The sequence below is a fragment of the Euleptes europaea genome, chromosome 18, assembly GCF_029931775.1.
Source record: "Euleptes europaea isolate rEulEur1 chromosome 18, rEulEur1.hap1, whole genome shotgun sequence".
Lineage (NCBI taxonomy): Eukaryota > Metazoa > Chordata > Lepidosauria > Squamata > Sphaerodactylidae > Euleptes > Euleptes europaea.
In genome coordinates this window covers 42,286,209-42,309,546 of record NC_079329.1, presented here as the reverse complement: position 1 = coordinate 42,309,546, position 23,338 = coordinate 42,286,209, and the positions used below count along the sequence as shown (strand labels likewise).

Genomic DNA, 23,338 nt, shown 5'->3' with positions numbered 1-23,338 from the left:
CAGTCTAGCAGTAGCATTTGAGGTAAATGGAGGGCTGCTGTCAAAAATTTAGATTGAACCTACTCCAGTGGGACAAAAGTAGATGAAGATGTTTTACAGAATTTTTTTTTTAATTACATTTTCAACCTGTATTTTCAGGCTGGCAAAAGCAGCTTAGGAGGGTGGTGCAGCTGTGCTGTCCCCCGGGCCTGACCCAATTACCCTCCCACTCAGGATTGCGCTGTAAATCTGATTCTTGGCTTTTTGCCGTCCCATATGAACTTATTTATCTGTTTCTGCCATTTCTTCAAGATTTTTTCTTGTATATAGATTGGTAACATCTGAAATAGAAAAATTAGTTTTGTAATACATTCATTTTTATTGTAGAAATTCTTCCTAGCTGTGAAATTTTTAATTTATAACATCTCTGCAGGTTCTCTTGTATCTTCACCCACTTTTTTTGTAGTTGTCTTTAAATGGTGTATAATTTTGCCCAGTCAGGTTTATTCCCACATATTTAACCTGATACGACGTTACTGCACATCCTGTAATCCTTATGCTATCTTCCTCTTCCTGCTTCGTTTAAAATTTTAGTATTATTTACGTCTTTTTTCCTGTTCATTTTATGACCCAAAAAAGTTCCAAATTTTTCAATTTGTTCTATTATGTATTGCATCGACAGGCGGGGATTTGAAATTATCAGCACCACTGATGCAGGAGGTGTTGGCGCTCGGTGTCCCACTCATGCCGTTGCCAATCCCCGGGACCAGGACCCCACAGATCCTCGGGAAGTCCTGAAACTGCTGGCTGATGCCGGCGAGCATCCGCCCCCGAGGTCATCCATGACCAGGGGGAATCCAGCCAGTCGCTCCGGCGTAAGTCCGGCTGTCCCCTCGGGCCACCAGCCGGGCGCTCTTCCACTGGGCGTTCCTTGTCCGTGGGCCGGTCACCTGTGTCGGGCTCCTTGGGGTCAGGGACCGTATCTGGCACTCCGTTCAAAGCACCATCCTCCCCCATAGTAAACCAATGCCGGTTCACAAGAGAGGAGAAAGGCGAGAAAGGATTAGTAGCCTAATGTCAGGCTCAGGTGTTTGTCTGTAGCCTTCAAGCAAAACTCATCAGGCACGGCTCTGAAGCAGTTTTAGACTTTATTAGGAGCAAAACAGGACAAAGTCAGAAGCTGGCTGCCTTCGGGCATAGAAAGCTACTAATGAGGAAGCAAGGCAAGGGTACAGGGTTAAAATACAGTTCAGACTTTGCAGATGGATAGCACAGTACACAGAAGCAGCTACAACACATGATAAGCTTTCTCAGGATAGGTATAGACATAACACATCTATGCAGCTAGGGTGAATGTGGTAAACAGGATAGGCATACCATGCAGATACTGTACACAGGCATGGGAACCAGGTAACATGACCAGGGGCCTGACTCTGAGCCAAACTCTGGCCTTCTTGGGTCAGGAGCCTGGGAGCAGTAGTGTCAGGCTATATCGTCAGGCCAAGGGCCTGACACCACGTCATCAGCCTAACTTTTCATTTTAAACTGTTCTCCTTCTACTGTTAATCCTTTAATTCTAGGGTCTCATCTTTGTAGCCAGCAATTCTAGTGGAAAAATAAATAAAAGCGGCGATAATGGACAGCCCTGATGTGTTCCTTTTTTTATTTGAAATCTGTCAGTTAACACTCCAAACGAAGCCAGTTGGGTGACCTCCGGCTAGTCTCAGCTCTCTTTGCATTCTGTTTTGTATAAATACTCTGTATCCAAAATATTGTCGAAGGCTTTCACGGTCAGAGTTCATTGGTTCTTGTAGGTTATCCGGGCTGTGTAACCGTGGTCTTGGTATTTTCTTTCCTGACGTTTCGCCAGCAGCTGTGGCCGGCATCTTCAGAGGAGTAACTTCAGTGTTGCTCCTCTGAAGATGCCGGCCACAGCTGCTGGCGAAACGTCAGGAAAGAAAATACCAAGACCACGGTTACACAGCCCGGATAACCTACAAGAACCAATGAACTCTGTATCCAATTCATGAATCTGGAGCCAAAATTTAAACTTCCAAGCATTTTCAGTACAAAAGGCCAAGCTATATTGTCAAGCGCTTTTTCAGCATCTAGAAACATAAACTCTGCTTTCTTCTGCCCCCCCCCCCAATTCTATTGCATTAATCACAAAAAGTACATTTTCTTTCATGAGTCTCTTTGGTACAAATCCAGTCTGACCTATATGAATTAGTTTTGTTATACGTTTCCTTAGGAAAGACTATTTAGCTGGTTTTTAATACTTTCATAAATTGTCTTAATAATAAATAAAGGTGAGCTATAAACCAAATATGCATCCCTGAGATAGAACCAGTAACAACTTCTTTAGATATACAGAGCACAATAAGATATTAAATCAAAGCTAACACTTAACGTCTGACAATTTTAAATCTGTTGCCAAGAAAAAAAGATTAATTTAAAACTAAATTGTTAATTTATTATTTAAATAGTTTTTTAGTTGGGTACATAGTAATTGATTGCTGTAACCAGCGTGGTGAGCCAGTGTGGTGTAGTGGTTAAGAGCAGAGGTTTGGAGCGGTGGAGTCTGATCCGGAGAACCAGGTTTGATTCCCCACTCCTCCGCATGAGCGACAGAGGCTAATCTGGTGAACTGGATTTGTTTCCGCACTCCTACAAACGAAGCCAGCTGGGTGACCTTGGGCTAGTCACAGCTTTCTTAGAACTCTTTCAGCCCCACCTACCTCATAGGGTGTCTTGTTGTGGGAAGGGAAGGGAAGGTGATTGTAAGTCGGTTTAAGTCTCCCTTAAGTGGTAGAGAAAGTTGGCATGTAAAAACCAACTCTTCTTCTTAACCATGAGCACATTGATTTAAAATGGATAAAGCCTTGACACAACAGCTTTAGAGGCAGGCTGGCAGCGCTGTCCCTCAGCACAGTGACGGTGTTAACTTAGGACGGCCCTCTACATTTCTTAAATATTTAATATTTTGCCATTTTAGAAAGTTCCGTTTAAATGATGTGACCTATATATAGGTAACTCAATCTTCACGACCTGAGCAGTTGGTAGCTGGAAGCAACACTAGCTGGTTTCTCTGTTTTGTTTGTGTCTCCTGCTTTGTTATAATAGCCCTTCCCTGGTCAATTTCCGTCTCACGAGAGTACAAATAATCAAGTCGTTACTGGCTGAGTCTTTGAGACGAAAGCTAAGCATCCACGTTCTGTGATTAGTAGGTAGAGTCAATGATATTTATAGGTCGGAGCCAATTGTAGAGATGGTGTAGTGGCCAGCCCAGGCCTTGAGAAAGGCCCCTTTGACCCAGGAGCCAGCCCAGAACTGAGGAGCCAGGCTCATCCAGAACAAAGAAAGTGTTTTCATGGTCATATTAAGCAGAGCTGACTTCAACTATAACTGCCTCCCCTTTGCCCTTCTCCTTTGGGACTGCCCTTCCTTCTGCAGCCAGTCTCTTCCGCCCATTGGCCCTTCCCCGTCGGCTCCTCCTTTCCTCTTCTGCTGAGTGGCAGGATCTGGCACGCTAAACATGTCCCCACTCTTCAAACATGCAGACATTCGGGGCCCTTTTACACATTTTGTGGGTGTGTTGCTGACAAATAATGCCGAACATCATCTCACCAGTATAATTGCATGGAGAAAGGTCTCCCTTTATATTGTATTTCCATGCTAGCATTAAAGACTTCGGGTGACAAATACTGGTGTTTGTCTGGAGACACTGTATGAGTTCAGGCCCGTCACATAGGCAGACTATATGCTGCATGGGGAAATTTTCGGTAGCCTTTGGATGGAGCAGCAGTTCACCAGTGGAGGCCAAAATGGCCTTGATCTTCTGTCTTGTGCCCGTTGCTTTGGTGCAGGCATGAGCCGGAGTTCTGTGATGCTTGTGTGCTGCGCCCCTTGTGTGTGATGCTCAGCTGACTGCTTCCTACTTTCGGAATCCCTCCTTTAAACTTCCTTTTGTGGCATCTGGATTTGGGCTCCCAGGTATGTTGTAATGTTTCCTCCCCACAAACTGGGATTCTAAAACTAGGTTTTGGGATTCCTGTGTGTGGGATGAAAGAATCTGCAGCTTCCCCAGGGGGGTGCAGGTGAGCATCATGACCCACGACCACTTGATTGAAGGAACCAAGAAGTCTTCATTTGCGCCATTTAGGGGAGAGGGAGGAGGAGAGAGGGTGTGCATGAATTCAGCCACCAGCTGAGTGTGTGGGAACAAACTAGGGTTTGTTTGTGACCCCTAGGTGTAGCCAACATGGCATTTAGTTAATGCCTGTCTTACCACCTCTTAAATGTCTTTCAGACGTGCTGCTGCTTTTCCAGTTGTCCCTCCTTCTTCTATAGTTGTGCATCTGTCTCTTTTCCTGCTGTAACGCTTTAGATAGGTTCTTGTGATATAAGACTATGAGGCAAGCCTTTCTGGACCAGGCAAACGTCTCGGCATTCTGTTTCAATGCTGTCCAGCAAGGCAGTGCTCAGATGTCATTTGGATTCAAGCAGAAGGGAAGAAAGGACATAGGGAGGTATTTGGTTCCTCACGAAAGCAGACAGAATGGGCGCAGTGTCTTGTGTCTGATACTCTAAGAAGGCAGTACTGAATCACCCTCACAGACAATTTAGCAATTGCAAAATAAGAGCAATGCAGAGTGCGAGGGCAGGAAAAGCCCCATAACAAGACCGAAGAAAATAACAGAACACACTATGTGCAGGGGTTTGAGTTCTCTGGAAATCTTAGTTGGGCTTGATGTTCGGAAATAAAAATACAGGATCACCATAAGTCAGCTGTGACTTGACAGCAAAGACACTGGCCTTCGTGGCTCATTAAAATTGTGTTTTCATGGAAACTGCGTTATTTTGAGTTTGATGTTGCCCTTAAGGTGATTTTTAGCTTTGGCTTTTTAGCCTGTATACTTATAATAATTTTATATCAATTTTGTTACAATATTATAGCAATACTATAACATTATTTTACCTTTTATTTTATTATTTTATTATTTTTATCTTTTTGAGGCCTATCCTGTATGCCTTTGCTCTCTTTGTGGTGCCCCCTCTCAGACTAAATTGGCTCTGCCTCTTATTGAAATAAGTGAGGTTAAAGGAGTGGGCAAGTAATACTCTTATTGATGAGGCCTTTTTGATTTAACTAGTTTTGTTTAGATTAATATTTATTCAATATTACAAATCCCTTGTAATACTGAAATAGGGATTAAATTTAGATACCCTCTGGAACAGGAAAAATGTGACTAAACAATGCAGTCTAAATTATTTTTTGAGATAGAAATGAAAAATTGCTTTGAAGTTTTGGATAGCTCTGACACCTTTGAGAATGGTCTGCAGCAGGGGTCCTCAACCTTTTTGAGCCTGCGAGCACTTTTGGGATTGTGACGGGGTGGTGGGTGCAACCACAAAATGGCTGCCAGAAGAGGTGGAACCATCCATAACTGGAAGAGGCAGAGCCAGCCATAAAACTTCACACTTTTATGTAACGTGTTATTTTAAATATTTACATACTATCTTTTTTTCTGTGAGCAAACAAAGTATGGAACAGTTTAAATATAACAAATATATACAATTAAACAGATATTTCTACAAGTTAGTTAGCAACTGAAATGGCTTTAGTTCTTCTGGTTACTGTGTTCTCAGAGAACTGTAACTTCTGGATTGCAAACATGATTTCAACTTTATTGTGAAAACCTTCAAAAAGCCGCTCACCAACAACCAAAAATACCTCTTTTTAGAGCTCTCCATCTTCAAAAGGTTTTTTCCTTTTCGCAAGCAAGTTTGCAACTATAAAAGATGCACAATGGTGCAGTGCTTTTGCTGTGCACACACACACACACACACACACACACACCCCGGCTTGAAGAACAGCGACTGTTTTAAGGCCAATTTTGAGTTCAGTTCAGTGATTTTCTTTTTGTGAATCTAGGAACTGAGTGGGTAGTTCTTTGAAAAGGTGCTATGTTGTGTCTCATGTCTTTCAACGTTGTACTTTTTGGGGATTGCAACAGCTGAGGAACTCAACAGACACACAGATTTGCTTTTCGCATCCACAAAGCAGTATCTTTCTTCCCAGTCAGATTTGAAAAAGTAGGTCCTGTGTTTTTTGCTCAGTTGCCCATTCATTTTGACAAGTGCAGAAAACGATTAAATGTGCAGTTTCTTGCCCCCTCTCCAAAGCAGGAGCCTTCCCTCTCCTCCCGGCTGCTGCTGCTGCTGCTGCTGCTGCTGCTGGGGAGGGAAAGAAGACAACTGGCTGGAGGGGAGGGCTTTCCTCCCCCCCCCTCAAGCTGGGGAGGGAAAGACGCTGACAGGTGGGGGTGGGGAGGCTTTGCAGTTCGCCCCAAGCCGGCCAGCTTCCTTTTAACTTTTCTGAACAGAAAGAATTTGTGAGGTGAAAGAAAGGATCCCATATCAGTAGCATGTGGGAGGAAGGGGAAAGTGTGGGTGTCAACAGCTGCAGGAATAACAAAGCCACACAAAAAGGTAGCCCACAGTGGGTAGCCGTGTTAGTCTGTTTGCAGTAGTCAAAAAGGGCAAGAGTCCAGTAGCACCTTAAAGACTAACAAAAATATTTTCTGGTAGGGTATGAGCTTTCGTGAGCCACAGCTCACTTCTTCAGATACAGCTGTGAGCTGTGGCTCACGAAAGCTCATACCCTACCAGAAAATATTTTTGTTAGTCTTTAAGGTGCTACTGGACTCTTGCCCTTTTTGAGTACAAAAAGGTAGCCGTAAAGGCTACAGCAGATCAAAGTGGACAATGGGGAAAGCTGACAGGAAGAAAGTAGATTTCTTTGAAACGTGGTGTTGGAGGAGAATTTTACAGGTGCCTTGGCCTGCCAAAAAGACAAATAAGTGGGTTATAGATCAAATCATTCTTGAAATGTCCCTAGAAGCTAAAATGACTCAACTGAGGCTATCGTACTTTGGTCACATTATGAGAAGACCAGACTCACTGGAAAAGACAATAATGCTAGGAAATGCTGAAGGCAGCAGGAAAAGAGGAATACCCAACATGAGATGGATTGACTATAAAGGAAGCCACGGCCCTCGATTTGCAAGAACTGAGCACATCTGTTAAAAGTAGGACATTTTGAAGGACATTGATTCGTAAGGTCGCCATGAGTCAGAAATGACTTGACGGTAGTTAACATAACACGCACACACTCAGTCTCAGTTTATTGGCAACTCTTATTACAGTCTCTGTTTAAAAAACCTGTGAAAAACAGGCAAGAGAAGGAATAGATAGTGGTCCTGCAGATCTTTATCAATCTAAGTATTCGCAGTTGGGAACTAAGATGAGCCATCAAAATTTGATTTATAAACGATGTGAAATTATTCTTGAAATCTTCCCCTTCCAAGGTATGGATGTAAGTTGGCAGAATAAGTAGCAAACAGTAGCTATCTGTTAGGAATGTGGATGAGGGATATAGATTTATGGAAGTTAGAAGGCGTAAGCGGTCTAATATGTCCTTGAAACCCCAATTAATACAGCAACCAACATTAGGTAAACCAGAAGAATGTTCAAAGGAAACCCCCCAGGGCTTAGATAAAGGTTCTCTACAAGGGCAAGGAAATGATGGTGCTTCATATTTTTATAGAAACATCCCTAAAAGAGCAAGAAAAGTTGAAGTGTGATGCACAGAAGAAAGCCGGTTGAGTGGGAACAGGCATTTGTGAGCAGCGCTCTGCTGCGAGGGAGTTGTTTTGTTTTACTTGATTTACTTGGAAAAAATAATGGAAACAATGCCTGTTTACTTGATTTGACATCTGTATAACATTTCTTTCATTGTTTTATTCTTAAACAGTGTTTCTGTCGGTAAGATCATTGGAGCTGGTGTCTTGTTTGTTGGCGGTGGACTAGGTGGAACCGTCCTGTATGCTAACTATGATCTACGCTTTCGAGAAAATGTAGAGAAGACCGTCCCCTTTTCTAAAAAGTTCTTTGAAATGGCTCTTGGTCCCCCTCCTTATAATATTCCAGCATCAAAGAAGCCTGTAAGTTTCTTCTTTTTTATTTAATGTGTTTATTGCTTGGGTTAATCCAGTTACTGCTGATGCTGCATATTAAGGTATTGAAAGCACTTCCCATATCTGAGTAATCTGTATATCATCCCTGTCCTATATTTAATTCTGAACCATGCCATAGAGGATATGATCAGTAGATCCACAAAGTGGAGCAAGGGGCAGATAGAGATTTCTCTGTAATAAAGAAAAAAGTAGACGGGGTTTAAAATCCCCCAAATAATGGAAAATGCCATTTGGGAAGTTGCGAGGCAACCACAACAATATTGCCGAGCCGTCTCAGCCTTGGTTCCTTTAAAGCGAAGCCTGGTGGCTGGGGCTACTCAACTGTGCAAGACTTGTTCCCAGGCAGAAGCTGCCAGGGATAGGGAAGGAAAGAAAGCTGAAGACGGGGCAGATAAAGCTAGGTTGGCTGGTGTGTGGGAAAGAGAACTGGAACACAGGGAAAGGGAAGAGTCTATGGGGACTATCAGGAAAGGGAAATAGCGGGGGAGGGGAATACAGGGGCAAATGAGATGCCCCCCTGCATGTCCTTGAGGGACATGCTTGGTACTCCATATTATGTAATCAACTACCTTAGCCAGACTTTTGCCCAGCCTACATACACAGGTAGAGGACCCTCCGTTTGTTATTGGTACTCAGATGTTTTACGAAACTGTGGTTAGATCAAATGAGGAAGGCCTTAATCTTGGTTCCAAGAGTGAAGTGTGTGCCGTATACTGTAGGGAGAAGTCCAGGCTAGTTCTTATCATGAACAAACAGTAGTTTATGTGAGGTCTGAATACAGCCTTTGCCTCAGTGTGACAACTCAATACTTAAAATATTGTCGAAGGCTTTCACGGTCAGAGTTCATTGGTTCTTGTAGGTTATCTGGGCGGTGTGACCGTGGTCTTGGTATTTTCTTTCCTGACGTTTTGCCAGCAGCTGTGGCAGGCATCTTCAGAGGAGTAACACTGAACAGAGGAGTAACAGAGGAGAGACACTGTCCTTCAGTGTTACTCCTCTGAAGATGCCTGCCACAGCTGCTGGCGAAACGTCAGGAAAGAAAATACCAAGACCACGGTCATACAGCCCGGATAACCTATAAGTGCCAACTCAATACTTATTCTATCATTTGTCCAGCCTTCTTGTTGATCAGAATGGAAACTTTTTAACTTTAGGAACATACCATTAAGTTTCACCATTAATAAAAAGGAGACCCCCCCTCCCCATGGTATATGTTTTTTTTTGGGGGGGGGGAACACAATCTGAGTTGCCAAAAGGGTACATCAGATGCATCCTCTGAGTCATGTCTATGATCCTCTATAGAAATTTTTAAACTTGGCAATTCTTCATCGGACTTTGTCTTTTAATTTTATCCAGACAGAAAGTTCACACTTTATAATGACAGAATGCAAAAAACCCAATAGATTTTAAATTAAGGACCTGCTCCTGTATTCATTTTGAGGTCCTTTATCTTTATAGCCTTTTTAATTCTAACAAAAACTGTTGGTGTTTTTAGATTCTAGCACTTGGATAATCATATAAACATTTGTCTTTTTTGTTTGTTTTGGTTATTAATGTGGACTTTTAATTCTTTTACATATGTAGATTATGCAGATTACTTATTTATTGCCAATTCCTGAAAGAATCTTGTGTGCCTTTTTGTAAGTGTGCAATTCAAAGTGAAATACATTTCCCTTACAGATGGAGCCAGGTCCACTAAAAATCTCTTCTGTAGGAGAGGTAATGAAAGAATCTAAACAACCTGTGGTCAAATCTTCAAAGAGTAAAAAAGAGATTCCTTCAACTGCTAGTGAAGAAAAAGAAGGTGACTTCACGAAATAATGCCCATGATCCTCATAAATGTTGGAGGAGCAGGAGGAAATCAGATTTTATACCTTGGAAGTATTTGTCATTTTATAATTTGGTGTTGTAAACTATTATAGTTTACCTTTTTGTGCATTAAGAGAAGTTTGCTAGTTGCTTGTCATTTAGCTGGATGGCTTTACAGCAGATGAATATACACTGTATATGCAAGACATTGTCAGCAGAATTGTGTGGCAGAATTGCATGACGTATACAGGAGGCTCAAAGAAGTTTGGTCTCCAGTCTGCTCCTAATACATCCCTGAATTTGCCTGAGGGGAATTAAGGGTCAAATGATGCCCAGCTTGTGGAAAATTAGATCCTGCCTCATCTCTATAATTTCTACTGTTTCTGTTTCATACGCGCAGAAACACAATTGTGTCGTCATGTTGTAATTTGTATTTGTTTGAATTTATAGCGGGGGCAGAAGTAGCACAGATAATAGCAGCGACGGGTGAAGCTTTGTCAATTCCAGCTCCAGGGATGCAGGAGGAGGAACGTAGCAAAGGTCCTGCACAGCCGGAAGAGATTCACAAACATCCGCCCTTGGGTATTGCTTGTTTGTCAATAGACTGCCGTGTTTTATGGCCTGCAGTGATGCTGAAGCAAAAAAAATTATGCTACGAGCCAGATCCGTTTTACATGGTTTGCAAACTGATGAGTCTCCGGGCACTTTTTATTGAAAATGATTCATTGAAGCTTTATAAAATATTTCAAGTACTGTTTTTATCTTATGCCTGTAACTTGTTTTGCAAAGATCACTGGTTCTTTATTATGCCCACACACTGGAAGTTGGAATAGGCTTATTTGTTTCTAAAGTTTTCTTTCTAAGATTTTGGAACCTTTTGAAAGTTCCAAATTCTTACCACGGGTGCTAAATCCACTTGATTTGTCTGTATTTGCTTGCTAGTATCTGGTATCTATGAGCGAGGTTCTTAGCATCTCCACTTTCTCTGTTCAGGTATAACTGACATCGCTGACATTGGAGTATGTGGGACAGTCCTTCAGTGGCTGGTCTCATTTCTCCAGGGCCGGGGCTGAGGGCGGCACTAGGGGAGAGTTTCAACACGACACCCTCTGGTGTGTGGCGTCCTGTAAGGGGCAGTTCTCTCTCCAATGTTGTGTATCATCAATATGCGCCCCTTCGCCCAGCTAGTGAGGAGTTTTGGGCTGGGTTGCCATCAATATGCAGATGACACCCAGCTGCATCAACAGAAGTATAGTGTCCAGATGACGTGAAGTGATGGTATCGCTTTACTCCGCTCTGGTTAGACCTCACCTAGAGTATTGTGTTCAGTTTTGAGCACCACAGTTTAAGAAAGATGTAGACAAGCTGGAACGTGTCCAGAGGACGGCAACAAAGATGGTGAGGAGTCTGGAGACCAAGTCCTATGAGGAAAGGTTGAAGGAGCTGGGTATGTTTAGCCTGAGAGGTGATATGATAACCATGTTCAAGTATTTGAAGGGCTTTCGTATAGAGGATGGTGCTGAGTTGTTCTCTGTTGCTCCAGAAGGTCGGACCAGAACCAACAGGTTGAAATTAAATCAAAAGAGTTTCCGTCTAGACGTTAGGAAGAATTTTTTAACAGTTCCTCAGTGGAACAGGCTTCCCTGGGAGATGGTAAGCTCTTCTTCCCTGGAGGTTTTTAAGAAGAGGCTAGATGACATCTGCCAGCAATACTGATTCTATGACCTTAGTACCTCTCCCGATATACTTCCCAGAGAGTATTGCACTTGACTGGTAACAACATTTTAGGGGTCCCTCACCCCAAAATTGTCCAACTGTGCTCATCCAGGGCCTTTAGAGTGTTGGCCCCAGCCTGGTGGAACTTTCTGCCTAATGAGACCCAGGCCCTGCAAGACTTTGCTCAGGAAGAGGGAGGGCACCTTGGCCATCTTCTGGGCATGGAGTATGGGTCACTGGTGGTGTGGAGAGGAGGTAGTTGTGAATTTCCTGCATTGTACAGGGGGTTGGACTGGATGACCCTGGTGGTCCCTTCCAACTCTATGATTCTATATCTGTTGATGGATGGCCATCCAGACGCCATCCCAGAAGATCTGGCCAGATATTTGGAGGCTGTAGCAGAGCCGCCTGAAACTGAAACCATCGAAGACGAAGGTCCTGTGGCTAAGCCAGGATGGGCCAGGTGGGGAAATACAGCTCCCAACTCTTGACGGAGTGCAGTTGGTTCTGGCTGCCTCCCATCAAGAGTTTAGGTGTGACTTTGGATGCCACCCTGTCATTGGAGGCCCAAGTCACAAATCTTGCAAGGGGGGCATTTTTCCATCACCATCAAGCCTGGCAGTTGACCCCTTAGTTGTCCCAGAGCCAGCCCTAAACAGTTTAGGACCGTTGTATCTATGGGACCACCTCTCCCGATATACTTCCCAGAGAGTATTGCACTTGACTGGTAACAACATTTTAGGGGTCCCTCACCCCAAAATTGTCCAACTGTCCTCAGCCAGGGCCTTTAGAGTGTTGGCCCCAGCCTGGTGGAACTTTCTGCCTAATGAGACCCAGGCCCTGCGAGACTTTGCTCAGGAAATGTTCCACCAGGCATTCAGCTGAAATCATCCAGCTTCCCTTCCCTTCCTTCTTAGTTTGGTCTTCCCCTTTTCAACTTCTTTTACTCCCTTTCCTTTTTTTTTCCTTCTCACTTTCTTCCCCGCCCTAATTTTCCTCCTCCCACTCCCTTATGTACTTCTTGGGCCGGTGAGTTCTCATAGGTTGGTCATCCCTGTTATCGCTAAACCAATCCTCGCCTATAAAAGATCGTCACCTATATAAGGTGGCTATGTAGCATAGGGCCCCATCTTAATCTGTAAATAAAAATACATACTTTTTATTTGTGGCTAGTATGCCAGATAAAACAGGTAAACAGAAACTGACCATACAGAATAGATGTTTCCAAACAAGGCCAACAAAATTAGGAATCACCCAATTTTACGTATCCACAGATTAAGGATTTACATTAAGGCGACATAGCTTCATTGCTACTGCACAGTACTTTGCGACCTGGGTGGTGATTGGTGAGCTGTCTCCCAGCAGAAACCTTTTGGTCCATTCACCCTCATCACCAGAGCCCATTTCCCTAATCAAAGCAACAATAATATTGAAGCAGGCTGACTTGTAGAGGGGCATCTAAAAAAATACATGCTCAGTGGTTTCCAGCTCCCCTGTGTTACACGAGCAAAATCTCTCCACCCTGGTCGTCTTCTTATAAATTGGGATTTTATAATATTAGATTGGAATTATGTTTTTAAATGTATGCAGTGTTTATATTGATTGCTGGAAGCCGCTCTGAGGTGGCTTTGCCAGGAAAGGTGCGGGGTAGAAATCAAATAAATAAATAAATAATGTGGAATGGGAAAAGGAGGCAGTGACAGATTATAGGGCTTGCTTGGTATAAACAGTGTAAGTTCTTTCCCACCATCTTTTTGCTGACAGAAATGAACGGGGGACAGTTTTTCCCAGTTCCACTCTCCAGTGCAGTACCTTGACCTGTGAGTGGGTCCCCTTTCTTCCGGCCATGTCTGTTTGTCACTGGAAGCTTCTGGGGAAGACAGGGGAAAGATCTGATTTAATCAGTGGAATGGCAATTGGATTTGTTTCCTTACCTGTGATGGTGATGAGGCAGGCTTGTATGATAGTTACATTTTTATGGACTCCAACCTCCACACTTATTCAGGAAAACAATTTAAGTGTTTTAATGACTGCTTTGGAGCGATCAGTTTCTTATACTTATCCCTCATTTCAGTTAAACCAAAGTAAACAAAACTACATTTGTGCCTCTTCTTCCTGCTGCCCTTTTCTCCATTGTCTCCTCTGTAGAAACTGCTTGGGGCAAGGACAGACCTTTCCCCTTATTTTATTTTGTAAACTGCTAATAAATTTCAATAAGTCAGAATAAACAGATAGCAAAAGTTCTCAAATACAGCAAACAAATTTGAAGGGTACAAGGATGTAACGAGAGGAGGTGTGACCGTCGAAAGCGCACACCCTGAAAATCTTGTTGATTTTTAAGGTGCTCCTGGACTTGAATCTATGGATGTAACAGTTGTATTTTTCTTCCTTTTTGTTAATTGCTTCCATTTTTAGTTGTAGTATCTTTTCCTGTATCCTTCCAATTACCCATATATTCTAACTGAGAATTAAAACTACTTTCTCATGTAGTTTGCTAAAAATGCTGCCTGTACTATATTTAGATCAGAGGTGGGCAACGGCCAGTCTGCTGGCTGAATCTGGTCCCTAAGTGACTGGTACTTCATGCGGTGGCCTGGCCAAATTTTAAAGCACAGTAAGGAAAAATGAAGATCCTTCGAAATACTGAGCTTGCTTTAAGGTTTTATTTCTCTGGTGTGGTAGTCATACTCTGATTATGTCTGAGATCTAGCCTACAACTGAACCACATATTTCTGGATGGTGCCAGTTTAATTTTGGAATGCCACCAGCGGTGAGGAGGTCTGTCTGTACAGCACAATAAATTCCTATAAGCACCCAGGCCAACCAGAAGCTTGGATGCCGCAGGTCTAGCAAGAAACGCTCCATTTCATGAGGCAAAGCCTAACCGTTCTGGGCCTTGCTTTCAGGTGGAGAATGTGGAGATTCCCTCGCTGTCAAGGAGCGAGCACCCGAGGAAGTGGCTGCTCGTCTGGCCCAACAAGATAGAGAGGAGCAAGAGCAGATTTCGGGTATGTAGGCCAACAAAATGCATTTCACTCCAATTTTGAGGGTTACATTTGGCTGGAGCTGCAGAGATCTAGGTTCTTAGATCTGTGTTGCTATGCAGACATATAGAAGCTCCCTATGGAATAAGAAGGCAAAAATAACAGAAGGTGACTCAGAGCAACAGTAGATTTGATGCTCTTAAATCAGCGAATGGGCCTTTGCGTAAGCCACCAGATCCAGTTATCTTGCCACAGAATCTTACTCATGGAAAGCTTGTTGCTGTTTTCACAGCTTTCTGAAGTGGAAATGTAGCGAACTGTCTTGGACAGAGCTAAGCAACTCAGGTGTGCCAGGGGCATCACACACACACACACACACACTGTTTGGTGTTTTTCCTCCTTTCTCCAGCTCTTGCGGCCACCTTGGAAAGTGCTCTGAGCAGCACTGCTCGTGTGACCCTGCATGCCATCACGCTCCAGGAGGCTGCTGTGCAAGCTGTTAATACCCATGCTCAGAAATTGAAAGAGGCGATGGACAATGCTGAGGTAGGTGGAAGGAAGTCAGCAGCGACACGCTGTGTGGAGCTGGGCTGTCATCCGGCGCCCCCATTTTTCCTGTCTGTCTCTTAACACATTTAACTACCACACGTTCAGCAGCATATCTCTAGCAACAGCCTGCTGCCTGTTTGTCAGGCTGCTTATTTGAACAGTGCCTCAGAATGTTATTAAGCTCTGTATAAATGATATTTTCAGTGGCAGAAACTTCCTTTGAATGGAAGGTATTACAACTAGTGTAGAAATTCAGACTGGCCTCATTCAGTTATTGCTGTTGATGCTCCCCCCCCCCCGCCCCCCGGTCATCTGAATAAGACCAGACTATTAGACTTATAACCCACCAGGCTGGAACCTGTCCTGCATATTGTTGTTTTAGTTTGAATTGTAGGCACTTAACGGCCCGAACCACGACAGTTGGCGACCTGTTTTTCCTCTTCTGATGTTCTGTTGCATTTTGAAGTTTCTGTGTCAGTCGGGATATGTTTTCCCAGCCATATTATTCCACAAGTATGCATCCAAGTGAAACTCAGAGACTTCCACAAGTCCTGTGTCTACTGACGAATGGAGCAAGCCACTCCAGGAAACAGACCTAATGTTCTCTTGTTTGTGTAACGTTAAAAGTAACATGGAAATTGAAATATATGCTCTAGAATTTTCTGAATGCTGTGCACTGACATACATGAAATGTTGTTCTGCATTCTGTTTGAGTTGAAAAAAATTGGAAAGTGAATATTTCACAATCAATAGATGTAACCTGAACAATGACCTGGCTTCTTTCATGATAATTTCCAGTGATGGAGAAATTGTAGATCTTTTTATTCATCTACTGATTTTGCTAATAAGTTGGGTAAACATGATTTTTTTAAACCACCCATTTTTATTACTCTTACCTGAAGTCATTAGAGTGATTGTACCTTTTGCTAGACTCCAAGTGAGACAAAGGCTGTTCAGTGGCGAACATTGGAGGAAACCCTGAAGGATCGTCGTAAAGCTGTGGACGAAGCTGCAGATGCCCTTTTAAAAGCCAAGTAAGTCTGCATATAAAGCTGTCAGACTCCAAAGTAGCTTAGCTTTAACATTGTATAGGTTCAGTGGAATTATTTCCAAAATTCATAGATGGATTTCATTAGATAACAATATTAAAAAGTAATAAGACACTTAAAAACGAGCGAGAAACAGAACCCAGGGTGGGGCTGTGCAGATAAAGCAGTGGGTTGTTAGTCTTTAAGGTGCCGAGGTACCACAGGACTTCTGTTTTGCTTCATTTTCACTGGCTGCCATTAGCAGGAGTAGCCGTCACTCCAGCATTGTTCCAACACCTCTACTTCCTTCAATGAGTAATTAAAATGTGTAATTCACTGCCAGTGGTTGTAACAATGGCCATGATCGCAGATGGTTTTAAAAAGGGATTAGATTCATTGGTGTCCATCCGTGGCTACTAGCCGTGATGCCTCAGGGAACCTCCCGATACCATTGCAAGGGGGCAACATCGCGGGAGGCCGGCTGGCCGGCCTCTGGCTGAAACTGCATCCTGGAGTAGCCGGCCCACTGGGCATCTCTTTGGTTCTTCTGGACTTCTGCTTGTTCCTACCTAAAGGGATAGTTGTCAGTTTACCGCTTTAGGGGGAAATGCAATGCTACACTTAAGGACAATTATCTTTGACCCTTCTGTTGTGTGGTCTCCCCTTTGCTGGCCGAGTTCCACAGAGCTGTAGTTTCCAACCTTTTTGAGTATTCTTTATTTGTTTGTTTTTATTTATTTATTTGATTTGTATCCTGCCCCCTCCCTGACCGAAATTGGGCTCAGGGCCGGATCACATCCTGGACAGTAACAATAATGAACCATATACAATCTGTCTAAAAGCAATAATGTAATAATACTACTACTAATAATACATAGCTGTTCTATTAAAACTTTTGTCTATTCTAAAAATACTTATTGCACTAATCCATAGGTGCCATTCAGCGTAGAGATATCCAACTAGTCAGGAAGGAAAGGCGAGTTGGGTATAGAAATCAAAGATGGAATAAACAAGCAGATGATACAAAATGATACAGGTGATGCAGGGAAGCCAGTTATGATGGAACTATTGCTGCCCTCAACTGTAGGCCTGGCAGAACATCTCTGTCTTGCAGACCCTGCCGAACTGGACAGAGATCCTGCAGGGCTCGGGTCTCATTTGACAGAGCATTCCACCAGGCTGGAGCCAGAGCCGAAAAGGCTCTGGTTGAGGACAGCCAAATATTTCTTGGGCGGGGGACCACTAGCAAGTTGTTACTAGCCGAGCATAAAGCTCTCTGAGGGGTATATTGAGAGAGACAGTCCCACAGGTATGATGGTCCCAGACCATTTAGTCCCCCATGGTCTCAGTGATGGTACTTATGGAATCATAGAGTTGGAAGGGGCCATACAGGCCATCTTGTACAAGTTCCTGCTCAATGTAGGATCAGCCCAGAGCATCCCTGACAAGTGTTCGTCCAACTTGGGTTAGAGGAAGGGGGACCTCATATCCAGAATACGCTGACAGATCTGGTATTTTCCACAGCTGATAATGTAGTATTACTAATTTAGGTGGCAAAATAAATGAGTCCAGTGCCGCCTTCACGAGTAGCAACATTTATTCCAGAGAAGCTTTCTTGAGTCAGAATTCACTTTAGATGTTTGAAGTGTCTGGGGTGTGTGTGACCCCTTTCCCCGCACACTAACCAGGCTACTCAGCGGTGGTCAAGATGCCATTTCCCTGGGAAGCTCCTGGTCCTGGATGGCTGCCTGATTCAGTCTGGGTCTTCCCAGGCGGCAGAGGTGTGCGAGGGGCCAGGAAAGCAAGAAGGCTGCTGGCCCTTTAAAGGTAGCCCACACCACCTCTCTTCCAGGTGTTGGCGTTTCCAGCTGGACCTGGAGATGGGAGGGGTGGGTGATGGGGGCCAAAATCCCCACCTAAGCCTCCCACGAGGAGCAGTTCTCCTCCTGAGTAGGTAAGCGGTCCTACCTGGGCCGGTGCGCACTTGGGGGCCTCTAGCTGAGAATGGCCCGACGGGGCCTACCTAGATGGGGGCTCGGAGCCAGCTGCTGGACCGACACAACAGTTGGGGAGGCATAGGCTTACGTGGAGGTGATCCCCAGTGGAAGGCATGTGTGGGGTAAAGCAGAAACCTGCCCTTGTAATAAAAATATCCGTTCTTCTGAAAAAAAGGAACGGAAATGTTTTCTGTGGCTTTAGAATTTCTTGGAAGTTGCACATCTCTAAAAAGGAGGTGGTGATGGTCTCAGTCAGTCCCTTTGAGTACGGCTTCTGCCCAGAGACCTTGCCTGCCTTGGAGTGAGCTGCTGCGTCTGCTGGTTCTCCTTGACCTTTCAGTGTCTCCCCACAGCCCCCTTCTGGGCTGCCTGGCAGGGGTGGGTTTCAGGTGCGCTGTTTTCGGATGTCTCCATTCATTCTTGTCAGGCAGGCCTCCGAAGGAGTTGCTGGGGTGCTCTTCCTTTGCCTCTTGGTCTGTGGCTTGCAGCGCACCACCTGGCTGTGTTTTGTCTCCTGTGCTGTGCGACATTTATGTACGATGGAAATTTGGGCTGAGGCATTGTCAGTATGCTGACAATGACCAGCTTCATTTCTTCTTTCCCTGTAATTCAGGATAGGTGGTAGGCACACTGAACTGGTGTATGGATTTGGTGTGAAAGGCTAGGTGAGAGTTAGCAAACCAGAACCTGAACAGAATTCAGATCAGTCAGAAGTACTCTTGCTTGTAAATGAAGGTGAGCTTGGAAGTAGGTGTGCAACTTTGCTCTACATGGGTTTGTACTGCCGCTGAGAGATAAGGTTCTCATTTTGAGGTGCTTCTGATGTTCTTTGTTAAACATGTGACGGAGGGATATCTTTTGTCAGCTTAGGACATTCCTGAAAGTGCAGCCCTAGAAACCGTCACACCATCCAGAGTGTTTTACTGTGATACACTCTGTGGGGCAGCCCTTGAATATATGAAGTTACACTTCAATTAATGCAAAATACAACTACTGGAATTTTGAAAGGTGACACTTTATTGGAACTTATTTCACCAATATATTAACAAGTTACATTGCCTGCCATATTGTTTCTTGGCTCAGTTGATGGTGCTGTTCTTGATGTTTAAATTCCTAAGTGGTTTAAGTCTTAAGAGCACAATCTTGAAGGGAGGGGGGGATTCACAGCGGCACCGTGCCTCCTCCTCCAAGGCTTCCTGGCCACCGCTGAGGGGGAAAAAAGCATTTTTAACCATTAAATTTTTTTAAAGGGGAATGCCCCATAGCAAGAAGCGAGGCTGCGCCACCGAAATAGGTAGCAGAGCCCCACCGCCGCTCAAGGGAGCATTCCTGGGGACAAAGGGCTATGGAAGCTGCCTAAAGGCAGCTCCACCCCTGGGAACACCACCACCACGCCGGCGCACACTTTCCCTTCCGGGAAAGCCATTCCATGACAAGGTGACACCTACTCCGGCACGGAGTCATGCCGGCTCCTAAGAAGCTTTCCCCTCCCCACTTCAGGAATGGGCTGTAAGTATCCCAAAGATATTTTCTACTTATATGTATCTACCCAGGATTTGGGATTGCCCGGAACCAGCGCTGTCAGAAGTAAGATGGCAGGGCCTTTCAGGAGCAGCCCTCAAATTGTGGATCGCCTTCTCTTTGGGAGGAACTTTTAGCCTCCCTCCTTGTTCCTTTCCTGGCAGAATTTAAAAATCCATGTCTTCTGGAAGGCGCATTAAGTTGATCGTTAGTGGAGGGACGGGGATTTTCTGATGAGATGTTTAGAATGGCTGCTGTGACGTCTTATGGTTCAGCCCAGTGTCTTTACTATTGTGGGCTTGATTTGATTCTGCTGCTTTCCACAGTCAGGATTTAAAAAAAATTAGCCGCATGCATTTGAATTTATTAATGTACTGTTCCTAGTCTGTATTGCTACCGTGTTTCCCCGAAAATAAGACACTGTCTTATATTTATTTTTCCTCAACAAGACACACTATGCCTTATTTTCGGGGGATGTCTTATTTTTTATTACCGTAAGTACGGTATGTGTCCCGAGTCCGCAACCTGGGGTGGACCCTCGGGACTGCGCCTCGCCCCCACCGCCACACCGGGGGACCCTCCGGGAGAACCCCAATGCCTGGGGAGGCAACCCCACTTACCAGGCCGGGGGGAAGAAGAGGCGAGGGTGGCCGAGCCCGCCGGCGGCGTGGGTGGATGCAGAGCCGGAGGGGGAAACGGGGGGAGGCCGAGCGCCGACCTTGCACCTCGGGGGGAAGTGGGCCGGCCTGAGGCAGACGGCACGGGTCCTGGGGGTGGGGGGACAACCCGGGGGACCCGACAGAGGCCAAAGCTCGGCCCCGCGTTCCAGCGGGAGAGCGGGAGTCCACCGCGAGTGGCGGCAGATCGCTGGGGGAGCCGTCGGTGGGAGAGGGGAGTGGGGAGAAGACGGGGAACGGGAGTGATCGCCCCCTGGGAGGTCGGGGCCCGAGCGCAGGAACAGGGGAAGACTGAGCCCAACGGCCCACGGAGGGCGGGGCTCAGGGGAGTTTAGTCTCTCTCTAGCCACTCCTATCACTATGTCTTATTTTCGGGGTATGGCTTATATTGTGCAAATGCTTGGAAATCCTGCTACGGTTTATTTTATGGGTATGTCTTATTTTCGGGGAAACACGGTATTTGTAGTAGCTAAATTATAAAATTATCTGTTTTATGTTTATGAAATTGTATTTTAGTCACTTTATTATAAGCCACCTTAAGTAATCCTTATCCACTAGTAGATGTTCCGTCTTCTATATAATACTTTTGTTTTTCAACTGAGTAGCATTAACTTTCATGAGTGTCACATAGTTTCATAGAATCATAGAGTTGGAAGGGGCCATAAAGGCCATCTAGTCCAACCCCTTGCTCAATGCAGGATCAGCCTAGAGCATTCCTGACAAGTGTTTGTCCAGCCTCTGCTTGAAGACTGCAAGTGAGGGGGAGCTTGCCCCCCTCCCTAGGCAGCCGATTCCACTGCTGAACTACTGTTACTGTAAATTTATTTTCCTAATATCCAGCTTAAAATTTAAACCCATTATTGCGAGTCCTATCCTCTGCTGCCAACAGGAACCGTTCCTTGCACTCCTCTAAGTGACAGCCTTTCAAATACTTCATGAGAGCTATCGTGTTCCCCCTTCAGCTTCCTCTTCTCCAGACTGAACATTCCCAAGTCCCTCAACCTTTCCTCATAGGGCTGGGTCTCCTTGTTCATATTACATCTGTCACAGAAACTAGTAATGGGTGAACATTTTACATTTTTCCATCCTCATGAGAACAAATAGTGAATATTGGCATAGCTAATGGGCAGCTTCTGGTTTTGTTTAGAGAAAAACTGGAGAAAATGAAAGGAGTGATTGAGCATTCCAAGAGGTCTCTAATTCCTGGGGCCAAATCTCACATCTTGGCTGCTGAGGATAAACTTCATCGTATGATAAGTGACCTGGACAGTGTGGTGAAAAAGGCAAGTTTTTATTTGATGCAAAAATCTGTCTTTTGTATTTGTGCAAAACTGCTGTAGCCTTCCTGTTTGAAGGCAGAGACGTGTTCTTGGTGCTTGTGAAACTAATGTTTGGCATCCATTCTTTTCTCTTCTTGCCTTTGTGCTTTTAATAGTTTTTTTCTAATTCACTGAGGATTTTTGAAAATCCTGTTTTTAAATGTGCCCCGTAGGAGAGCCCAAAGGGGCAGGGCTACTTGTCTGTAACGGATGTTCCTCCATCAGTTGTCTGCAGATGTGCGCAGTTGTGCCTGCCCATAATTGTCTTTCAGATCTTTTACGCTTTAGCATCGAACCTTCTCCCCTTTAAACAGAGGAAGAGAAGTTCCTTTCATATGTACACTACGGGTGTGTGTGCGCACGCTTTTCTCCCCCAGGCCCTTCTACATTGTTTTAGTGGCACTGGTTACCAGTGAGAGAGGAAGTAGGTTGTTTGATTGCATAGACAGCTTTCTTCATGGATTTTGTAGTCCCAGATTTGGGTGACTGGTTAGCTAACCTGCCTGGAAGGTTGGCATTGATGTCTTTGTAGAAAAAGCATGTGGAAGACTAATCTAAATGCACTGCCAGATTTTAAGGATGCATGGGATCAACTACCAGCTATATAGTGTCATACGTAGTTCATGGAACAAACCTCCACAGGGGATGGGCTGTGGTTCAGTGGTAGAGTATCTGCTTGGCAGGCAGAAGGTCCCAGGTTCAATCCCCGGCAGCATCTCCAGTTAAAGGGACCAGGCAGTGGGATGTGGAAGAAGTTGTTACTCCACCAGCTAGTAAACAGACTAAAATAGCTGATTATTTTGTCCCCGGGGGACCCTGTAATCTATAACATCTCTGTCTCTAATCATTTCGACCTTTTGAGAGAGATTGATATTATTAACAAGGAACTGAAGAAAATCTAAGTGATTTAGTTCTCGTAGGTTATCCGAGCTGTGTAACCGTGGTCTTGAAAAAGACTGTCTTGAAAACCTCCAGACTAACAAAGACTACAGTCAACAATAGCCATTCAGATTAGTTTTGGATTTCACACATTAACAGATCACTTCAGGATACAATGGTTCCATATTAACATACCACACCCTCATTAGCACATTATCTTGATACTTACAGGACAATGGTTAGCACATTACCTTTGTTACTTTTTGCAGGACAATGATTCAGCTCAAACCCAACCCCTTTCTGACTATATATTACTCTTCCTACACACTTGACACTGAGAGACACTGTCTTTCAGTGTTACTCCTCTGAAGATGCCGGCCACAGCTGCTGGCGAAACGTCAGGAAAGAAAATACCAAGACCACGGTTACACAGCTGGATAACCTTCGAGAACCAATGAACTCTGACTGTGAAAGCCTTCGACAATATTCTAAGTGATTTAATTATTGAAACAGACGATAATTATTGAAACAAGGGGTGGAGGAAAGGGCCCTGTCCAAATTATCAGAATTGACTGCTAGAACCGTTGAGCTTATCTTTGACTCCTTAAAAGAAATAAATGAAAGCTTGAAAAACCTACTAGGAGGTTCAAGGTCTGGAAAGAGAGAAAAAGCTGGAACCAATTAAGAGAGGGAGTTCCTCCCTTCCTCGGTTTTCTCACACAGCTGATTTAGGTAAGAGGAGGAAAAGAAACTCAGACTAGGCAAGTAGATGATGTGAAAGACCTCAGCCTGAGATCCTAGAGAGCCACTGCCAGTCTGAGTAGACCAATACTGACTTTGA

General features: G+C 44.5%; 1 protein-coding gene across 1 annotated transcript in view; it reads left to right on the top strand.

The window, feature by feature from the left end:
• The window catches only part of IMMT (inner membrane mitochondrial protein), a 36,555-nt gene that overhangs the window by 1,168 nt on the left and 12,049 nt on the right, over positions 1–23,338 (top strand). Inside the window, exons 2-8 of the mRNA XM_056863003.1 lie at positions 7,796–7,985; positions 9,699–9,822; positions 10,278–10,409; positions 14,450–14,551; positions 14,937–15,073; positions 16,007–16,110; positions 21,447–21,582. Of these exons, the coding sequence (XP_056718981.1) occupies positions 7,938–7,985; positions 9,699–9,822; positions 10,278–10,409; positions 14,450–14,551; positions 14,937–15,073; positions 16,007–16,110; positions 21,447–21,582 (783 nt within the window). The 5' untranslated portion in view covers positions 7,796–7,937. The remainder of the gene's footprint in view (positions 1–7,795; positions 7,986–9,698; positions 9,823–10,277; positions 10,410–14,449; positions 14,552–14,936; positions 15,074–16,006; positions 16,111–21,446; positions 21,583–23,338) is intronic.